The 20,956-nt window shown below is 49.1% G+C and overlaps 1 protein-coding gene across 3 annotated transcripts in view; it reads left to right on the top strand.

Moving 5' to 3' along the window:
- The window catches only part of PDE2A (phosphodiesterase 2A), a 1,179,840-nt gene that overhangs the window by 353,770 nt on the left and 805,114 nt on the right, over positions 1-20,956 (top strand). Inside the window, exon 2 of one of the 3 annotated variants that reach the window (XM_085623379.1) lies at positions 13,648-13,926. The exons of the other annotated variants lie outside the window; for them this stretch is intronic. Within the exon in view, the coding sequence (XP_085479505.1) occupies positions 13,648-13,926 (279 nt within the window). The remainder of the gene's footprint in view (positions 1-13,647; positions 13,927-20,956) is intronic. 3 annotated transcript variants of the gene reach the window in all.

Here is a 20,956-nt window from a genome sequence, read left to right as displayed (position 1 = left end):
CATATGCCCTCTGGAGCGGTCTTTCAAGCTAGCGCGCAATATTCCCAGAAAATAAGAAGCAGATGAAAATGTTTAACTTCATCTAACCAGGCTTGTTTATTGTATTTATCTGTGAAGAACCCGAATTTGAAACACAAAAACGTAGGTTTATCAGTTTCAGGATAATCCTTTGTTGTTGCTTTACTGAACTAGTCATGGTAAACATCTGTCTGTCCATCGATTAGGTGTCTCCTCCCTTTAAAAATGAACGCTGTCATTGGAGCTCCGGGGATGATATCAGAAGTGCGCTTGCTATATTGAGCGTGAAATTGCTCTAGAAATGTAATACCGATGCTAGGAGTGTTCTCTGTAACTCATCAAGCAGCAGCAACAGTGTCGAAAATGTAATTGCAAGTCGATTGAATCACAGGTGCAGAGATAACCAATGATCCTATGGATTCTTAATGAGAAGATCTCTTTTTTAATGCAAAGTTCGCATCTGCGGTTTGGCCATCGCACTGTAGATTATAGATTAGCTACTATGGTGCTGCTGACAGCTACATTAAAAGCAGAATCTTCAGGGGTTAATGTCTTATGAGCATCTTCCAGCGTGTATTGGTCTAATCTTATCCATACCCCTCAATCTTATCCATGCGCCTCAATCTTACCCATGCACCTCAATCTTACTCATGCATCTCAATCTTACCCATGCACCTCAATCTTACCCATGCATCTCAATCATACCCATGCACCTCAATCTTACTCATGCATCTCAATCTTACTCATGCACCTCAATCTTACCCTTGCATCTCAATCTCAACCATGTGTTTCAATCTCACCAATGTGTCTCATTCTTACTCATGCATCTGTTTTACTCATGCATCTTAATCGTACTCATGCATCTCAATTTTACACATGCATCTCAGTCTTACCCATGCATCTAAATCTTCCCCATGCATCTAAATCTTCCCCATGCCTCTCAATCTTACCCATGCATCTCAATCTTAGCCATGAATCTCACTCTTACCCATATGTCTCAGTCTTACCCCTGCATCTCAATCTTACCCATGCATCCTTGTCTTCCCCATGCATCTCAGTCTTACCCATGAGTCTCAATTTTACCCATGCATCTCAGTCTTACCTATGCATCTCAAACCAACCCTTGTGTCTCAGTCTTACCCATGCACCTCAATCTTACCCATGCGTCTCAATTCCACCCATGCACCTTCATTTTACACATGCATCTCAGTCTTACTATTGCACCTCAGTCTTACCTATGTGCCTTAGTCTTACCCAGGCATCTCAGTCTTACCCATGCATCTCACTCGTACCCATGCACCTCCATCTTACTCATCTACCTCAATCTTACCCATGGAACTCATTCTTACCCATGCACCTCAATCTTACCCATGCATCTCAGACGAACCGATGCACCTCAATCTTACTCATGCCCCTCAATCTTACCCATGCATCTATGTCTTACCCATGCATCTTAGTCTTACTCATGAATCTCAATCTAACCCATGCATCTCAGTCATACCCATGTATCTCAATTCAACCCATGCGTCTCAGTCTTACCACACATCTCAATCTCACCCTTGTATCTCAATTTATCCCATGCATCTCCATTTTACCCATGCACCCGAAATCTTACCCATGCATCTCAGTCATACCCATGGCCCTCAATCTTACCCATGCATCTCAATCTTACCCATGCACCTCAATATTACCCATGCACCTCAAACTTACCCATGTGTCTCAATCTTACTCATGCACCTCAATCTTACCTATGCATCTCAATCTTACCGATGCATCTCAATCTTACCGATGCATCTCAGTATTACCCATGCGTCTCAGTCTTACTTGTGCACCTCAATCTTACCCATGCATCTCATTCTTACCGATGCATCTCAATCTTACCCATGTGCCTTAATCTTACCCATGTACCTCAGTTTATCCCATGTGTCTCAATCTTACCCATGCACCTCAATACGCCCCATGCATCTCAATCTTACCCATGCACCTCAATCTTACCCATGCACCTCAATCTTACCTTTGCGTCTTAGTCTTAACCATGCATCTCAGTCTTACCCATGCATCTCAGTCTTACCCATGCACCTTAATCTTACCCATGCACCTCAATCGTACCTGTGCATCTCAACCTTACCCACACGTCTCAATCTTACCCATGCATCTCAGTCTTACCCATGAATCTCAATTCAACCCATGCACCTCAATCTTACCCATGCGTCTCAGTCTTACCAATGCATCTCAATCTCACCCATGCGTCTCAGTCTTACCCATGCGTCTCAGTCTTACCCATGCGTCTCAGTCTTACCCATGCATCTCAGTCTTACCCATGCACCTCAATCTTACCCATGCGTCTCAATTCCACCCATGCACCTTCATTTTACACATGCATCTCAGTCTTACTATTGCACCTCAGTCTTACCTATGTGCCTTAGTCTTACCCAGGCATCTCAGTCTTACCCATGCATCTCACTCGTACCCATGCACCTCCATCTTACTCATCTACCTCAATCTTACCCATGGAACTCATTCTTACCCATGCACCTCAATCTTACCCATGCATCTCAGACGAACCGATGCACCTCAATCTTACTCATGCCCCTCAATCTTACCCATGCATCTATGTCTTACCCATGCATCTTAGTCTTACTCATGAATCTCAATCTAACCCATGCATCTCAGTCATACCCATGTATCTCAATTCAACCCATGCGTCTCAGTCTTACCACACATCTCAATCTCACCCTTGTATCTCAATTTATCCCATGCATCTCCATTTTACCCATGCACCCGAAATCTTACCCATGCATCTCAGTCATACCCATGGCCCTCAATCTTACCCATGCATCTCAATCTTACCCATGCACCTCAATATTACCCATGCACCTCAAACTTACCCATGTGTCTCAATCTTACTCATGCACCTCAATCTTACCTATGCATCTCAATCTTACCGATGCATCTCAATCTTACCGATGCATCTCAGTATTACCCATGCGTCTCAGTCTTACTTGTGCACCTCAATCTTACCCATGCATCTCATTCTTACCGATGCATCTCAATCTTACCCATGTGCCTTAATCTTACCCATGTACCTCAGTTTATCCCATGTGTCTCAATCTTACCCATGCACCTCAATACGCCCCATGCATCTCAATCTTACCCATGCACCTCAATCTTACCCATGCACCTCAATCTTACCTTTGCGTCTTAGTCTTAACCATGCATCTCAGTCTTACCCATGCATCTCAGTCTTACCCATGCACCTTAATCTTACCCATGCACCTCAATCGTACCTGTGCATCTCAACCTTACCCACACGTCTCAATCTTACCCATGCATCTCAGTCTTACCCATGAATCTCAATTCAACCCATGCACCTCAATCTTACCCATGCGTCTCAGTCTTACCAATGCATCTCAATCTCACCCATGCGTCTCAGTCTTACCCATGCGTCTCAGTCTTACCCATGCGTCTCAGTCTTACCCATGCATCTCAATCTTATCCATGCGTCTCAATCTCACCCATGTGTCTCAGTTTTACCCTTGTGTCTCATTCTTACCCATGTGTCTCAGTCTTACTCATGCGTCAATATCACCCATGTGTCTAAGTCTTACCCATGCGTCTGTTTTACCCATTCATCTCAATCTTACCTATGCATCTCAATCTTACACCTGCATCTCAGTCCTACCCATGCATCTCAGTCTTACCCATGTATCTCAATCTTACCCATGTTTCTAAATCTCACCCATGCATCTCACTCTTACCTATGCATCTCAATCTTACCTATGCATCTCAATTTTACACCTGCATCTCAGTCTTACCCATGCATCACAATCTTACCCATGTATCTCAGTCTTACCCATGTTTCTCAATCTTACCCATGCATATAAGTCTTACCTATGCATCTCAATTGAACCCATGTGCCTCCGCTGTACCCATGCGTCTCAATCTTACCCATGCACATCAATCTTACCCACATCTCATTCTTACCCATGCATCTCAGTCTTACCCATGCCTCTCAGTCTTACCCATGCCTCTCATTCTTACCTCAGTGTCTCAATCTTACCCATGCATCCTAGCTTTCCTCATGCATTTAAATCTTACCTATGCATCTCAATTTTACCCATGCATCTCAGTCTTACCTGTGCATCTCAATTCAACCGGTGTGTCTCAGTCTTACCCATGCACCTCAATTTTATCCATGCTTCTCAATCTTACCCATGCACCTCAATCTAACCCATACGTCTCAGTCTTACCCATGCATCTCAATCTTACCCGTGTTTCTCAATCTCACCCATGTGTCTCAGTTTTACCCATGTGTCTCAATCTTACCCATGCATCTCAATTTCACCCATGTGTCTCAGTCTTACCCATGTGTCTGTTTTACCCATGCATCTCAATCTTACACCTGCATCTGTTTTGCTGAGAGCTCTTCGCCAAATCCTCCCGCTCCTCCCAGATGAGACTAGGTCTCTGGTGGTCCAGAGTATGATCCTGAGCAGACTGGACTATTGTAATTCTCTGTACTTGGGTGCTCCCCTTTTCATTGTACAGGGATTACAAAGAGTTCAGTCGATGGCAGCAAAACTGGCTCTCAGAAGGCGGCGTGAATCATCTGTCACGCTGGCACTAAAGGACCTCCATTGGCTCCCGGTTAAGAGGAGGATTGAGTTCAAGTCGCTAGTTATGGTTTATAAGGCCTTACACAATCTTGGCCCGCTGCCTCTGCGAGATAGCTTCTGGTACCAACCAACAAGGTCCCTCCGCTCCTCTAGCCAGAGTCTGGCAGTTGTTACTAGAGTAAAGCGTGCTAGGATGGGAGGTAGGGCTTTCAGCACGACGGCAGCTCGTCTGTGGAATCAGATGCCTCTAGAACTGCGCCAGGCTAATACATTGCTGGGTTTTAGGAGGCTTCTAAAGACCTGGCTCTTTCGTCAGGAATAGTATGGCACTAACTCTGACTCCTGGCTAGCAGTCTCTGTATTGTCCTTTGTTGCTGTGTCTTAGAGCACCAGGATACCCGTTGGGTGGCAGACTCGCGCGTTACAAGAATTTATACAATCTCAGTCTCATCTCACCCATGCATCTCAATCTTACACCTGCCTCTCAATCTTACCCATACATCTCAATTTTACCCATGCATCTCAGTCTTACCTATGCATCTCAATTCAACCAGTGTGTCTCAGTCTTACCCATGCAGCTCAATCTTACCCAGACACCTCAATCTTACCCATACGTCTCAGTCTTACCCATGCATCTCAATCTTACCCATGTGTCTCAATCTCCCCCATGTGTCTCAGTTTTACCCATGTGTCTCAATTTTACCCATGTGTCTGTTTTACCCATGCATTTCAATCTTACACCCGCATCTCAGTCTCATCTCACCCATGCATCTCAATCTTACACCTGCCTCTCAATCTTACCCATGCATCTCAATCTTACCCATGCGTCTCAATCTTACCCATGCATATCAATCTTACCTATGCATCTCAATTGAACCCATGTGCCTCAGTCTTACCCATGCGTTGTCAATCTTACCTATGCACCTCAGTCTTACCCATGCATTGTCAATCTTACCCATGCACCTCAATCTTACCCATGCATCTCATTCTTAGCCATGCATATCAGTCTTACTTATGCATCTCAATCCCTCCCATGCATCTCAGTCTTACCCATGCGTCTCAGTCTTACCTCAGCATCTCAAACTTACCCATGCATCCTATCTTTCCCCATGCGTCTCAATCTTACCCATGCATCTCAATTTTACCCATGCATTTCAGTCTTGCCTATGCATCTCAATTCAACCCATGTGTCTCAATCTTACCTATGTTTCTTAGTCTTACCCATGCACCTCAATGTTACCCAGATGTCTCAATCTTACCCATGCATCTCAATTTAACTCATGCATCTCAGTCTTACCCATGCGTCTCAGTCTTACCCATACATCTTAATCTCACCCATGCATCTCAGTCTTACCCATGCGTCTCATTCTTACCTCAGCATCTCAAACTTACCCATGCATCCTATCTTTCCCCATGCGTCTCAATCTTACCCATGCATCTCAATTTTACCCATGCATCTCAGTCTTACCTATGCATCTCAATTCAACCCATGTGTCTCAATCTTACCTATGTTTCTCAGTCTTACCCATGCACCTCAATTTTACCCAGACGGCTCAATCTTACCCATGCATCTCAATTTAACTCATGCATCTCAGTCTTACCCATGCGTCTCAGTCTTACCTATGCATCTCAATTCAACGTATCTTTAATTGCATCTCAATCTTACCCATGCACCTCAGTGTTACCCATGCGTCTCAGTCTTTTTTTTTTTTTTTTTTTTAAAACCTTTATTCGGATATTTCAGATACACAGCTATTCAGCCGACATCCCGGAGGTTCGGCAGCTCGTCAATCAACATGTGTAGTCTTCTATAGCTTTCAAGCAGGAGAGGAAAGAAGGTTTCAATTTTTAAAGTAAAAATTAACAAGCAAGGCAATATACATAATGTGTTCGCGTCAGTTCCCACCGATGAGGCGGCCCCATATCCAACATCAGATCAGCCCTCAAGTGTGGAGGGGAGGGAGAGGCAGAGGCACTAACTTTCTATCAGATTTCATCAGCAAAACTCAAGTCGGAAGTGGGGCTAGGGGGAAAGGTGCTCCTCTGGTGGGTCAGTGGCAGGCGGCAGGCAGATGTACCCCCTATACTGGTTCCAACCCCCCCACACCTTATGCCATTTCTTGGGCCTCCCCCGTGCACAATACACTGTTTTCTCCCGAAACATGCACCAGTCCATGTTATCCTTCCATGCATCCAGGGTGGGCGGGCTAGGGGACCCCCACAATCGTGCAATATCCCGCTTGGCCACCATATTACCAAGGGTCACCCATTGAGTCTGCGCAGCATCGTAGTCTGTAGGGCCCCACACGTTCAAAAGACAGCGCCGCGCCTCTGAGTGCAACACAATACCCGTGACCTCCTGCATCACAACGTGAATCTGCTTCCACAATTCCGCAATCACACCACACTCCCATATAATGTGCAGAAAGGTGCCCATCATCCCGCAGCCCCTCTTACACAGCCCGTCCTCGGAGAAACCCATGTGGACCAACCGGGGGCCAGTGACATAGACTCTATGGAGTATCTTAAGCTGGACCAGCCGCAGCCTGGCGGGGATGGCAACCTCTTTCGGGGAGGAGACAGCGTACTGCCAGTCCTCATCGTCCAGCTCAAGACCGTCTCTAGTCCACTGGTCCCGCACCCCCAGGAGGAGATCTGTACGGACGTTCACCAGCTTCTTATAAATGAGAGAGATTGTGCTCTCCGGCACATGGCCGTCCAAGATCCGGTCCTCCAGCGGAGAGGATTCAGGCACCTTCTCCCCCTCAACGAGGACCGACCGCAGCGCATGGCGCACCTGCGCGTACCGGAAGTATTCCGTACCCTCTAGCGCGTATTCCGTCTGCAGCTCTTTAAATGACTTAATCCGCCCCTTGGCCAGCATGTCCCCCACCCTGGAGATACCAATCAGGTCCCATTTGTCGAAACCCTTAGAATGCCAGAGTTTCCCCAGCATGTCAGAATCAAACAGCGGAGTGGCCAGTGTGAGTCTATCCTTCCACCCCAGGGAGTTCGTGACTGCCTTCCACACGTGCACCGCCACCCCGGTCGGCCCCGTGAGGGACCCAGCCGGGGCCCTTGAATAAAGTGCTCTATAGTAGCCACCACTCCGCAGCAACCACCGGTCCATCGCGAAGCCGGGGCTAAGCGCAGGACCGTAGACGCCGTGGTTGATCGCGCTCAATTGGGAGGCCCAATAGTATCTCCGGATGTCAGGAAGCGCGATACCCCCGTCATACCAAGGGAGAGTTAATTTTGCTATCGCTATACGCGGGCGGCCGTCCCACAGCAGCGAACGTTGTAGACTCTCAACCTCCCGAAAGTAACTGGCTGGAACCAGCTCCTGGGTGTTCTGCAGGGCATAGAGAAAACGGGGAAGCGACATCATTTTAAATAGCGCCGCACGACCGAGGAGGGAAAGCGGCAGCCGCCTCCAGCCCGCCACGTCCCGCCGTAGGCGCGCCAACGGAGGGAGCAGGTTTCGCTCATACCGTACCGTGGGGTCGGCCGAAATATAGATCCCAAGATACAGAAAACCCTCCCGGGCGATCTGGATCGGGCAATTCCGCGGGGGAACCGGAGCGTCTCCACACAGGGCGTACAGATATGACTTACCCCAGTTGATGGTGAGCCCCGAGTTCCTCCCGAAGGAAGTCAAGATGTCGCAGACAACTATAAGGGACTGCCGGGGTGAGGTAAGATAGAGCAGAATGTCGTCGGCATAGAGGGAAATGCGGTCCTCGTGGTCGGGGGACCAGCGAATCCCCCTCACGTCTGGGTGCCACCGTATCCATGCCGCTAGCGGCTCAAGGGCGAGAGCGAACAACAGCGGCGAGAGGGGACAACCCTGCCTGGTACCCCTTCCCAAGTCGAAGGGACTGGAGGCCCTCCCGTTAACTGCAACTTTGGCGAGAGGTCCTTCGTATAGGAGCCTCACCCAGCCCACAAATCCGGGCCCGAAGCCGAACTTCGCGAGCGCGGCCCACAAATATGCCCACTCAACCGTGTCGAATGCCATCGTTGCGTCGAGCGCAGCCACCACGGCCGGTTCCCGCATCGTCCCGACCCTTGCGATCACACCATGAATGCGCCTAAGATTCAACGCAGTATTCCGATGTGGGATGAATCCGGATTGGTCGGGGTGGATCAGGTTACCGACCACCCCGACTAGCCGGTTTGCGAGGATTTTAGCAAGGATCTTCGGCTCAGCATTAAGGAGCGAGATCGGCCTGTATGAACTGCACCTGTTTCTAGGCTTGCCATCTTTATGGATGGCCACGATTGTTGCCAGGCGCTGGTCGAGCGGGAGGCAACCCGTCGCCCGCGCCTCCAGAAACATGGCTCGTAAATGCGGAGCGATCTTGTCCGGCTGGAGTTTGTAGAGCTCAATGGGCAGACCATTCGGACCCGAGGCCTTGCCCGGACGCAAAGAACGGGTCGCCCCCGCAATCTCATCGACCGTGATGTCGCCATCAAGATCGTCTCTGTCCACGTCGGAGAGGCAAGGCAGAGCGAGATCGCGCAGGAGCGCACATGAGTCCTCCACTGGCCTGTCCGAGACGGATGTATAGACCGTGTGGAAGTAATCCGCAAAGCACTGGACTATGCCATCCGGCTCCGTGACCGTGACGCCATCCTCCGTCACTAGGTCCGGCACCACTCGATTGACCCTCTCCTTCTTGTCCAGCCACGCGATCAATTTCCCGGCCTTGTCCCCGACGTCGTACAGACGGCCCCGCTGTTCCCTACTCAGAGCCTTGGCTGCGTCAGTCGCGAGGGCCCTGTACTCCGATTGCTTAAGGCTCAATTTGTGCAGCGCCTCCTCCGCGACCTCCCCCCCCAGGGCCAGCTCTAGGTCCGTGATCTCCGCCTCAAGCTGGGCGACTTCCGCTTCTTTCCGACGCTTGGCCGCCGTAATCAAGGAGAGGGCCTCACCCCTAATCACGGTTTTGAATGCTTCCCACAAGGACACCGCCGACGTGACCGAACCGAGGTTTTCTTGAAAATAGCGGTCGATCGCCTTAAGTATCTCACTACGAGTCACGGGGTCTCTAAGATGCCACGGGTTAATTGGGGCCACCCTACCACCCACTCCTCTGGCAACATCCACACAGATCCACACCGGAGAATGGTCAGAAATACCTCGTGCCATGTGCCTGGCCTCAGAGACAAGGGAAGCGTGTGCAGCCAGTGTAAGGACATAATCAATTCTGGAGAGACTGCCATGCGCACCTGAGTGGAAAGTGTACTGCCGTTGTGTGGGATGCAACATTCTCCAACAATCGACCAGCCCTAGGGTATCTATGAAATCAGGAAGCCACTTCTGAGCCCCCCCCGAAGTCCTCCGCGGGTGCCTGTCGAGCAGGCCTGAGCCGACCGCATTAAAGTCACCACCCACCACCAACACTCCCTCTGGGAGATCCAGTAATGTCCTCTCTAAGTCCGCTAGGGTAGAGGGCTGCAATGCAGGGGGGACATAAACCGACACCAGGACCAGCGTCCTGCCCTCCCACCGTCCCGCCACTGCCGCGAAGCGCCCCCTATCGTCTACAGTAGTGGAGTCAACCTCAAATGGCAGAGAGGACCTGACTAGTATTCCCGCCCCTCTGGAACCCGAGGTGAACCCGGAATGCGCAACAAATTTATAACCTTTACGATTGAGTGCATGGCACGTGTTGCCAATCAAGTGCGTCTCTTGCAAGAGGACAATATCAGGGGCACATCTCTTCAGAAATTGCAGGACAATCCCACGCTTAATACGATCCCCCAGGCCATTCACATTCCAACTGAGTATTTTGAGGCCCCTACCCCCCATCCCAGCATGTAAGGAGACCACCACCACCCGCGTGGAACCCGACCCGAATCACCGGAGCTTGCATCTTGACGCCTTGCAGAACCAAAAACAACAACAACCCCAACAACAAACCCCACCCACCCCCCACCCTGCACCCCTGCGTAAGCTCTAAAGTGCCCCCCAACTTGCAGTGTGCCTGTCGCCCCTTATAGAACTAGTCTACGGAAAGAACCCCAGAGGAGGAAAAAGCTCCCCTACTGCCCCCGCCACCCCCCGGACTATCAACCTCCCGGAGGGACCGGAGTCATGGTACTTAAGTCCTGGTTCAATGTTCGTCACCAGCACCATCTGCGCCACCAGAGCGTTCCACGTCAGTCCGCCCTTGGGGCAGAGTGTCCAGCCAGTCTCCGACCATGTCGGGTGCCTCAAAAAAGAAAGTTCGCTCTTCGAACACCACCCGCAACCTTGCCGGAAAAAGCATGGCATATTTTAGTCCCATCTCACGCAGTCTTCTCTTGACCGCCATGAAGCCTTGCCGCTGCTTTTGCACCATCTGGGTGAAGTCCGGATAAAAGCTTACAGTAGTGTTCTGGAATGGCAGCGGGCCGGCCGTCCGCGATGCTTGTAGTATGGCATCTCGATCCCTGAAATTAAAGATCCGGGCGACAATCGGCCTTGGTGGGTCCCCGACCTTGGGCCTCCCGCCAGGAACTCTGTGGGCCCGTTCGACGGTAAAGAACTTGCTAAGGCCTTTGGGTGCCAGATGGTTCACCACCAGGTCCTCCACGAACAGGTCCACCGACTGCTCCTCCGAATTTTCCGGGACCCCAATGATGCGCACGTTGTTACGCCTTGCGCGGCCTTCAAAGTCTTCCAACCGACGGGCGAAGTGATCATGTGCTGTCCGGAGAGTACGGACTTCCTGCTGGAGGCCGGAGACATCGCCCAGGAGGCCGACAGTCTTGAGGTCCAAGGACTGAACCCGCTCATTAGTTTTGCCGAGGTCGGCCCGAACCAGATTGACGTCAATCGATATGGCATCTACTTTTTGTGCCAGGGTCTCAAATTGCTGCCCAATCGAGGACTTCATCCCTTCGATGGCCCCCATGATGTCCTGCAGGGTTAATTCTGTGGAGGGGGATGCCGCGTCCTTCGAGGCTTCCGACGTCGGGCCTGATCCGCCCGGGGACCCCCTCTGATGGGCATAGCGGTCCATGTTATTAGTCTGGGTGTAGGTGCCCCGCCTGGTGTTCTTGGGCTTCTGTTTTTCGGCGTCCGATCTGGTCGACATCGCAATCAGCCGTGTAGACAATCTCCTGGCCCGTACAGGGTAAATGGGCATGCAACCAGTGGCTGGCGCCGCGCCCGCCCCGTCCCTGGCGCCCTGGAGACTGGAAGGCGAAAGCGAAAGCGAAAGCGAAATCCCTCACCTCCGCTGACTCTTCCCCACCCAGGCCGCTGTTGTTCAATTAGGGCACGGGCACTGTGCCAACGCAAGTCCCGGGCACCGTGCGGGGAGTAGGCCCCAAACTTCCAGGCGGTATAACTTCGGTCTCCGGTGGGCGATTTCGACCCGGACAGCAGCTCCCGCCTCAGCAGCGGCTCCCCTCCAATAGTCCGGGCATCAAGTACAGGATAATAGGCAGGATAGATGCCGGAGGGAGCGAGGGTCTCGGGAGCTCTAGGCTCACGCGGCCATCTTGATCGCGTGCTAAGCTCCTCCGCGTCTCAGTCTTACCCATGCATCTCAATCCCACCCATGTGTCTCAGTCTTACCCAAGCATCTCAGTCTTACCTATGCATCTGAATTTTACCCAGGCATCTCAATCTTATCCAGGCATATCACCCTTACCCAGGCTTATCAATCTTACCCATGCATCTCAATCTTACCCATGCATCGGTAGGGCGCACCTCACTTTTTACTGAGTTCTGATCTAAGGTTCCAGATCATGGGTACTCACAAACATTTTCCCGGGGACCGCAAAGTGTGGTCTATGGTGTGACCGAGGACCGCACTGATATCAGCGGGGGTATAAAGTGGGTGTAGGGCAAGCAAAGCATGTATATCTAGTGGCTGTCTTTAAAATGAATTTGTTCCTAAAGTTAAGGGCCTAGTTACTTCCTTTCCCTAACTGCAATTAACCTGTAAATAAATGCTTGCTGTATATTGAATTTTTTTTTCATATTGGTGCTGAGTCGAGTAAACAGCAGCCCAGTGCTGTAGAGGTCGGAAGGGCTGCATGCGGCCCCTGGGCCGTACTTTGAGTATCACTGTTCAAGATAGTTAGTTCTCTATTCAGTGCTTAATTTGTAAAACATAAGTACAAGGGCCCTCTTCAAGAGGCCACTGCAGCTTGCACCACCCATTGACCCTTCCAGTGCTACCAATGACAGTACCAACACAATTACTAACTACCACACTCTTACAAGGGTCACAATTCATACTTTCCAGACCCCCAAAACTATAAGAATGACTTAGGTGGCTGGTATTATTTGTTGTTAATGTATATTAAATTACTAAACAGCTGTTGTGCTCATCCCTAATTTAGGCAGACAGCACCACCATGTGGCAGACTGTCAAAAGTGCTGGAGCTGAATATTGAGTTCCTGTACTGAGCACCAAAACCCTCTGCTCAAATTAAGCACTGCTCTATATCCTTTGGGCTTGACTTTCCATTACACATTCGAGTGTCAAGCTCAAGTTTCTAAAGATCACGTAGTAGGAGGTCAGCACCTGTAGGTAAAGAGTAAAGGTGTCTGAGAAATCCTTTTGCATATGGGTGTTTGAAATTTGCTTTTGCATAATTATGCAAAACTTCAATTATGCATAATTACACAAGATGCCACTCTGTCATGTTGCACTATGTTGTAGCCCAAAATGCCTCCTCAGGTCGATTTTTGGATCGGGATGCTTTTAAACAAATGCACAGCGAATAATAACAGCAGTTTGGGCTTGGTTCGCAGTCCATTTTAACCTCAAATGGCATGTTTGTGGTAAATGTTTACAGCGAATGGGGCGCAATTACACAAAGTGCTTTAATGGCATCATTTTGGGTATAAGAAGTTGTGAGTTGGCCCCCCCAGTCCCCGATATGTACCTGCCCGTCCGGATGAAAGAACTCAATCTGGCTTCCAAACGCAGAGTGGGACCCGGATACACAACACCGATATCGTTCAAAGTTGGGAGATAACCCCGCCCCGTATCATGTGTCCTCACAGGAGGAGAGGCAGTGGAGAGACTTGGTGGACGGAGGCGGAGCGGACCTCGGGGGAACCTGTGAGCGGAAAGAGAAAAAGGACTATACGGAGAGAGACGAGGAAGCCAGCCGGAGGGACGGAGACAGAGCTAGTGGAGCAGACCGTGTGGAGGACCCAGGAGGAGGATTGAGAGCCGAAGCCGAAACAGAGGGAGAAGATGAGCGGTGGTGCGAGGAGTGGTCGTGTCCTCCGGAGGATGCAGGAGAGCGGCCACAACTCTGGAGAGTTGCAGCAGAGCAGGTGAGTGCTGACGGGAAGAGTGGGCAGCGGGAAGAGAACAAGAGCATCGGGAGGGGGGGAGAGCACGAACACGGGCACTAACTATTGAATGTATGTCACCCTCATTACGCACTCTGCCTGAGACCCGGTACATCCCTGTTGTAGTACCTAAGGTATACCGTGAAGGGCCTGAGATACTAAGGGGCCGCCATCAATCGTTCCCACGTGAACCGGGATCATGCTGACTTAACCCTTTCGATGCGCATGACGGAGCGGTTCCGTCATGCGCATCACTCGCGCTGTGCGGATGACGGAACCGCTCCGTCACGGCCCCGCCCGCGCAACGAACCTTCAGCACGGCGCGGTAATCCACGCCGCGCTGAAGGGGTTAAGAAGCAGGATCCATGACTACCACATCAGACAAATCTGAGAAGATGTATTCCAGGATTTGTCTTTCTCTTTTAGTTTTTACTTTTCTTTTCTTCTTCCTGGGAAAACCCCCCATTTCTTTTCTTTTTCTGCAACACCTGACGGGTGAGGTGAAGGGTGCAAGATTCATTATCCCCCACGAAGCCCAGTGTCTGATTGCTCCTTTCCCCATTTCTGAGCCTCCGGGGAAGACTACTGAAAACAAAGAGAAGGCGAGACGGAGGACACAAGACCAACCGAAACAGAGGAGGAAGACCTGAAGTACACAAGATATCACACATATTACTGAGAACTTGAGTGACCCAAATAAAAACAGCACCATTAAGAAATGCATACAACCTCCGCGTCTGTTTATCTCGCCTGCGCTCCCACAGTTGGTGTCAGAAGTGGGATTGTCCAGAGACATGGAGGCCGTGATCACGAAAATGGCGGAAAGTCAGGAAAGCCTTGGAAAAGTCATGGAACGTTTCCTAACGGTGGTTGAGGAGGATCGCGGCAAGCTACAACAGGTACTAACAGGCCAAAGCCAGACCCAAGAAGCAGCCATAGAAAAAATTGCTGAGGCCATAGTACACCAGAGGGGGCCCATCTCTCTTCCCTCTGTTGTAACGCAGAGGTATGTGAGTGGAGAGGGTCCCAATTATTTTTTTAACAACTTTGAATGGATGGCCCTCTGATAAATGGGGACAGTACTTGGGTCCATTATTATCTGGTGACCTACAAGCCGCCTACCAAGCGGTGAATCTGCAAGGACTGACCCCATATGCGGACATTAAACAATGTATACTAGAGCGACTGGGAGTTGATGACAAGACCTACAGGATGAGACTTCGGCAAATAAAGGAAGGGCTTCAAGAGACCCCTAGAGCATTGTATTTCAGGGTAAAGGACATGGCTGACCGGTGGTTAAAACCTGTGGCTACCACCAAAGAAGCGATAATGGTCAAAATCTATTTGGAACAGTACAAGTTGTCCCTTCATCCCCCTATCCAGAAGTGGGTCTGACAACATGCACTACTCACCCTAGAGTCAGCCGTCGAGATAGCCAGAGTGTACAGTAGAGCCCAAGAAACACAGAAGGGATGTGAAGAACTGCCCTGGGGATCTGAAGGAAGCGAGGGTCATCATCCACCCCGACCCCCTATTGTGCGGAAACCCGACCCCGTCACTGTGATACCTGGTACGCCCATATTCAGACCACCCATGGCTGGGCCACAGTGTTTCAATTGTGTTGGTATAGGGCACATAGCCAGATTCTGCCCACAGAAAGAAGAGCCCATGGAGGTCGGGGTAGTACGGAACTACTACTGCTCCCCTCCCAAAAGAAAACCACCCCCTTATCACTAAAAGCTTTCCGTGAATGGACAACCAGTCTCTGGCTTGGTGGACACGGGGTGCCTCCAGAGCGTCCTACGACCCCAAGATCTGAAACAGGGTATTAACCACACTGATGGCATGGTAACCATACAATGCGTCCATGGAGACAAAATGCAATACCCCACCATTAATGTAAACATCCAACACCGGGCTACTCCTGTTTGCACTCGGCGGGTAGGGCTCATCCCACGATTAACTGAACAATTAATCATCAGAAATGATTATCCAGATCTGTCTAGATTGATTAAAGAAACGCAAGATGAAGGAGAGAAGTGCTGGGAAACGGCACCCTTGTCTCGGGACGAAAACCCGGAATGGCCACCTTCAAAGGCTAGGAAAAGCCGGAAACAAAGAAGAGACAAAAAAAGGAAACCCGTCCCGTTCTTTCCAGTTCTACAAGAGGAAACGCCATGGGAAACAGACAGGAATTTCCATGCTGCTCAAAGAGAGGACCCGGTTCTGCAGGAAGCATGGGACAGAGCAACAGAGCAGGAAGACCCCCTCCAAGTAGGTCCCCACTTTTTGTTTTATAAAGAATGGGTTATTATATAGAACAGGAGGCTCCACACAACACCCACTACTATTGGTACCTGGGCTGCTTCATAACAAGGTCCTTTATCTGGCACACAGTCATCTCTTGGGTGGAGATTTCAGCAACGAAAAAGCAGAAAAATCTATCTTGGAGAAGTTTTAGTGGCCCTGGAAATATCAGCAGATAAAAACATATTGCCGTGAGCATCCCATTTGCCAGAAAACAGATGATACCGACCTCCCTAGTACCCCTCCATCCACTCCCTATCATAGATGAACACTTTTCGCGGGTGGGCATGGACATCATAGGTCCCTTATTGCCCTCCAGAAGCGGGTGTCGCTATGTGCTGGCCTTAGTCGACTACGTCACCCGTTTTCCCAAGGCCTTACGTCACCCAAACTCTACCTACATTGCCAAAGCCATGGTGAACATTTTTTCCCGGGGTACCCCATTCGTCTCCAAGTTAATGAGACAAGTCTGTTCCCAGCTTGGCATCAAACAGATCCGCACGGCCGCGTACCACCCGCAAATGGATGGATTAGTAGAGCAGTACAACGCCACCTTAAAAAGCACCTTAAAAATACTGTTAGCTTTGGAAACCAGGAAATGGGAGGATATGTTGCCCCTAGTATTATTCGCCATCCGGGGTAAGGTACAGAAAAGCACCGGCTACTCTCCTTTTGCGTTGTTGTATGGCCGACAACCCCGTTCTTTATTAGAGATGGCTCATGAAGCCTGAGAGAACGAGAAAAATGAGACCAAACACTTGGTTGAGTATGTGTCAAACCTTAAAAATCATTTAGGCCAGATCCGGACCATTGTCCGGAATAACCTGGAAGAGGCACAGACCGCACAAAAGGTCCAATATGACAAAAAGAGATGTCCTTCAATACAGGGGATTCAGGCACTACTGATGATAGCATCACCTAATTACAAACTGTTAGGTCAGTGACAGGACCCCTAGACAGTGCTTGAGAAGGTGACTCCTGTTACATCGCATCGAGACAGACACCAACCGGGGTATTTCTCAGATATGCCATATAAATCTGCTTTAAAAATGGGAGAGTCCTGTTCCGGTGTTAGTAGGGCCGACGTCCGGGCAGACACCTTTGTTTGAACACTGTATAGACACAGACTTCTCTCCCATCCTAAAACAAAACCTGGTTGAAACACTTAGCCCCTTGCGGGAGGTGTTTTCCCTTTCCCCAGGCAAAACATCCTTGCTACAACACTCTATAAAAACCCTTCCTGGGAAAAAGGTGAGCCTTAGACCCTACAGGATACCTGAGGCACGTAGATCCACTATCAGAGAGGAGGTCCAACAACTGCTGCATATAGGTATCATTGAACCCTCTGTGAGCGAATAGAGCTCACCCATTGTTCTGGTACCGAAGCCTGACGGATTGGTGCGTTTTTGCATAGACTTCAGGGAAGTCAATAAAATATCCGAGTGTGATTCCCATCCGCTACCCAGGGTAGATGAAATGATTGAGCGTTTGGGAAAAGCCAAGTACATCAGCACCCTAGACTTGTGCATGGGGTATTGGCAAATCCCGCCAAGCGACCAGCACAGAAGAAAACGGCCTTTTCTACGCCGGATGGACTATACCAATTTATGGTGTTGCCTTTCAGGTTGCACGGAGCCTCCGCAACCTTTCAGAAAGCCATGAACATAACCCTCCAACCCCATGAAAAGTACTCTGCGGCCTATATAGATCATATCATCATCTATAGTGATAGGTGGGAACAACACGTAGAACACCTGTACACAGTGATACAGGCCTTGGGGTTTCACGGTCTCAAAATCAACCCGCCAAAAGTACCTTGGCGGCACAAACGGTCCAATATCTGGAGTATATGTTAGGGGAAGGAGTTATCAAACCACAGAACAACAAAATACAGGCTATTTCCCAGATCCTTTTCCTAAGACCAAACGCGACCTTCGAGCGTTTCTGGGCATTCTGGGTCACTACTGGAGGTTTATCCCTAACTTCTCCCAAACGGCTGCTCCTCTGACGGATTTACTACAGAAATCTGCAAAAATAGAATCTTTATTGCAGCATCACTCTCATGAGTTGCTCCGAGCCTTTGAAGCCTTAAAAACCTTCCTCACCTCCAAAACCGTCCTATCCAGCCCTGATTATTCACGCCCCTTCATTTTGCAGACAGATGCCTCAGATAGGGGACTTGGGGCGATATTATCCCAAAAGACACCTCAGGGAGAAGAAAGATCCATCCTATTCATAAGCCGTAAGCTGCAACAACGGACGGGTGAGGTGAAGTGTGCATGATTCATTATCCCCCACAAAGCCCAGTGTCTGATTGCTCCGGGGAAGACTACTGAAAACAAAGAGAAGGCGAGACGGAGGACGCAGGACCAACCGTAACAGAGGAGGAAGCTCCTTTCTCTCCCCATTTCTGAGCCTCCGGGGAAGACCACTGTAAACAAAGAGAAGGCGAGACGGAGGACACAAGACCAACCGTAACAGAGGAGGAAGACCTGAAGGACGCGAGATATCCCGCATATTACTGAGAACTTGAGTGACCCAAATAAAAACAGCACCATTAAGAAATTTATACAGCCTCCGCATCTGTTTATCCGGCCTGCGCTCCCACAGAAGTGTAATGCAAAATGTCATTATTATATTTACCCAGGAAGGTGCTGAGTTCATTATTTCCCAACATGGCTGGATATTTCACTTTGCACAAAACACAACTAAATAACTTACTCATATTGGTTCAATAGCCGATAGAACTAACCAGAGATGTGAGGAGTGGGGCATCTTTTGCGGTTATGGAATTTGATGCAGGAATGGCAAAGATAGCGACAATTTATATAGCATAGACAACAAATAAAAATGCTTACAAGGGCATAAATGAAAGACGTCTTCTTCATTAGCATCAATTTCACACCGAAATACAACAACCAACCACAGCATGGTGACCAATTGAACCATGCATAGAGTCGGTCACTACAAAGCATCGCATGTTGCCCTTTCTTTAGTAACTTTTGATCCATTTGACCTAGAAACATTTTTATGTTGGGAAATTTGCAAACTCCGCGGCAGATGGTGAATAATGATGCAAGCACGATCAATCCATAATCAGGCAGATAAAGCAGAAGAGCAGAAAAAGCAGTTATTCTGGTATCCTTGACCCCAGGATACTACCAACAGTATCTCAAAAGCATTCCTGATCTTTAAAGAGTACGACCATGGAGAAACAGCTGCCTTCTGCTGAAGGCTGTTTGGTGCGTGCGGTGGCCCGGTGTACCTTCTGATAAAGTGCTTACCATTGGCTTGCTATCCCGGTCACGGTGAGCTGATTGACTCAGAGTCAGTCAACAGCTCTGCTCCTGACAGGGGGGACAGGTCTGCTGGACTGAGACCCCCTGATTAGATTGTAAGATGACAAGATCTGATTAAGCTATCTGCTGGCAGTCTCTCATCTCCGATTAGGGAGGCAGATTGTCGGCTCGCTGACAGCCATGGGTGTCGGGCGTGGACTAATGATGCTGCCCTAGGTTTCTCATTTAGGATCACCGCTGGGACACACATCTCCTACTGATTGGTTATTCATAAATATCCCAGCGTGCAGGCGGTACTGATATGATGGACGCACTTTTACAAAGCCAACGTATATCATGGTCCACAGCTCAAAAATACCTGAGGGTTGACATTTAAGAAGGAGGATTATAAGTATCGGGCAAGAGTTTGGAGCTTAAATTGATTATTGGCAGTGTGCAACTGTCTACCAGCTTTACATCTAGGAGCACTGATACGCAAGAGTCGTATCAAGACCAACTTGGCCAAGCAGCTTGATAAGATTAATGCATCAACAGAGAAGAGGCAGAGTTGGTGGAATATATTTTGCGTGCAGAAACATCGGACCAGTGCAGTGTATGAACTCTGGACCATGTGTAGGACTTCATGGGAGGTGGTGGGAGGACGCATGCAATTAGCATCACAGCTTCATCCATCAAGTACCTCTGCTGCTTTCATCAATGGGGGAGATCAGGAATTACATATGATGATAGTTCTGAGGTCTGCAGCAAAGAATCATATAGCATTAGCAAGGCAGGTGGTGAGAGTCCTGTCTTGACAACCGGTAAGGTGTACGGATGATTGATAGAACTCTGTTTTAACAAAGGTGTTTATTGAGAAGAGATCAAACACCGTAAGTGGATTTCTGAGTCTAGGAGTGGTCAATGCAGGCACCTGAACTAGCTTGTACACTGGCCTCTTCAAATCATCCCAGATATCAGTTTGACAGCATCTTTAGTAGAGTAAAAGAGATGAGAAACCTAAACTTAGGATGCATCTTGGAGAAAAAGGAACCCTGGAGAGGAGAGAGACAGCCTCAACTAGAATAACAGAGGAGAGAGATCAGAATGTAAGAAACACACATGACAAACACAATCCAATCTAAGTTAATATCCTGGATACAAGGACTCTGAAGTCAATGTACACCCTGAAGAAAAGAGGCCCAAGCTCAACTTACATCCTGGATAAGAGAGATCAAAACACAATTTAATACACGTGTCTATTAAGATGTAAAACAGCTCATCTCCTGGAAATGAGACAGCAAAACTCAACTTACAGCTAAGAATATTTGAAGAAGCAAACTCAGATTTCATCAGGAGGGATCAAAAATCAAAACACAACTTACACCAAGCATTAGATGGACCAGAGTAGACTTAAGTACCCGTGGAAA

The sequence above is a fragment of the Triturus cristatus genome, chromosome 8 (genome assembly GCF_964204655.1).
Source record: "Triturus cristatus chromosome 8, aTriCri1.1, whole genome shotgun sequence".
Lineage (NCBI taxonomy): Eukaryota > Metazoa > Chordata > Amphibia > Caudata > Salamandridae > Triturus > Triturus cristatus.
This window is presented reverse-complemented; position numbering and strand designations above follow the sequence as displayed.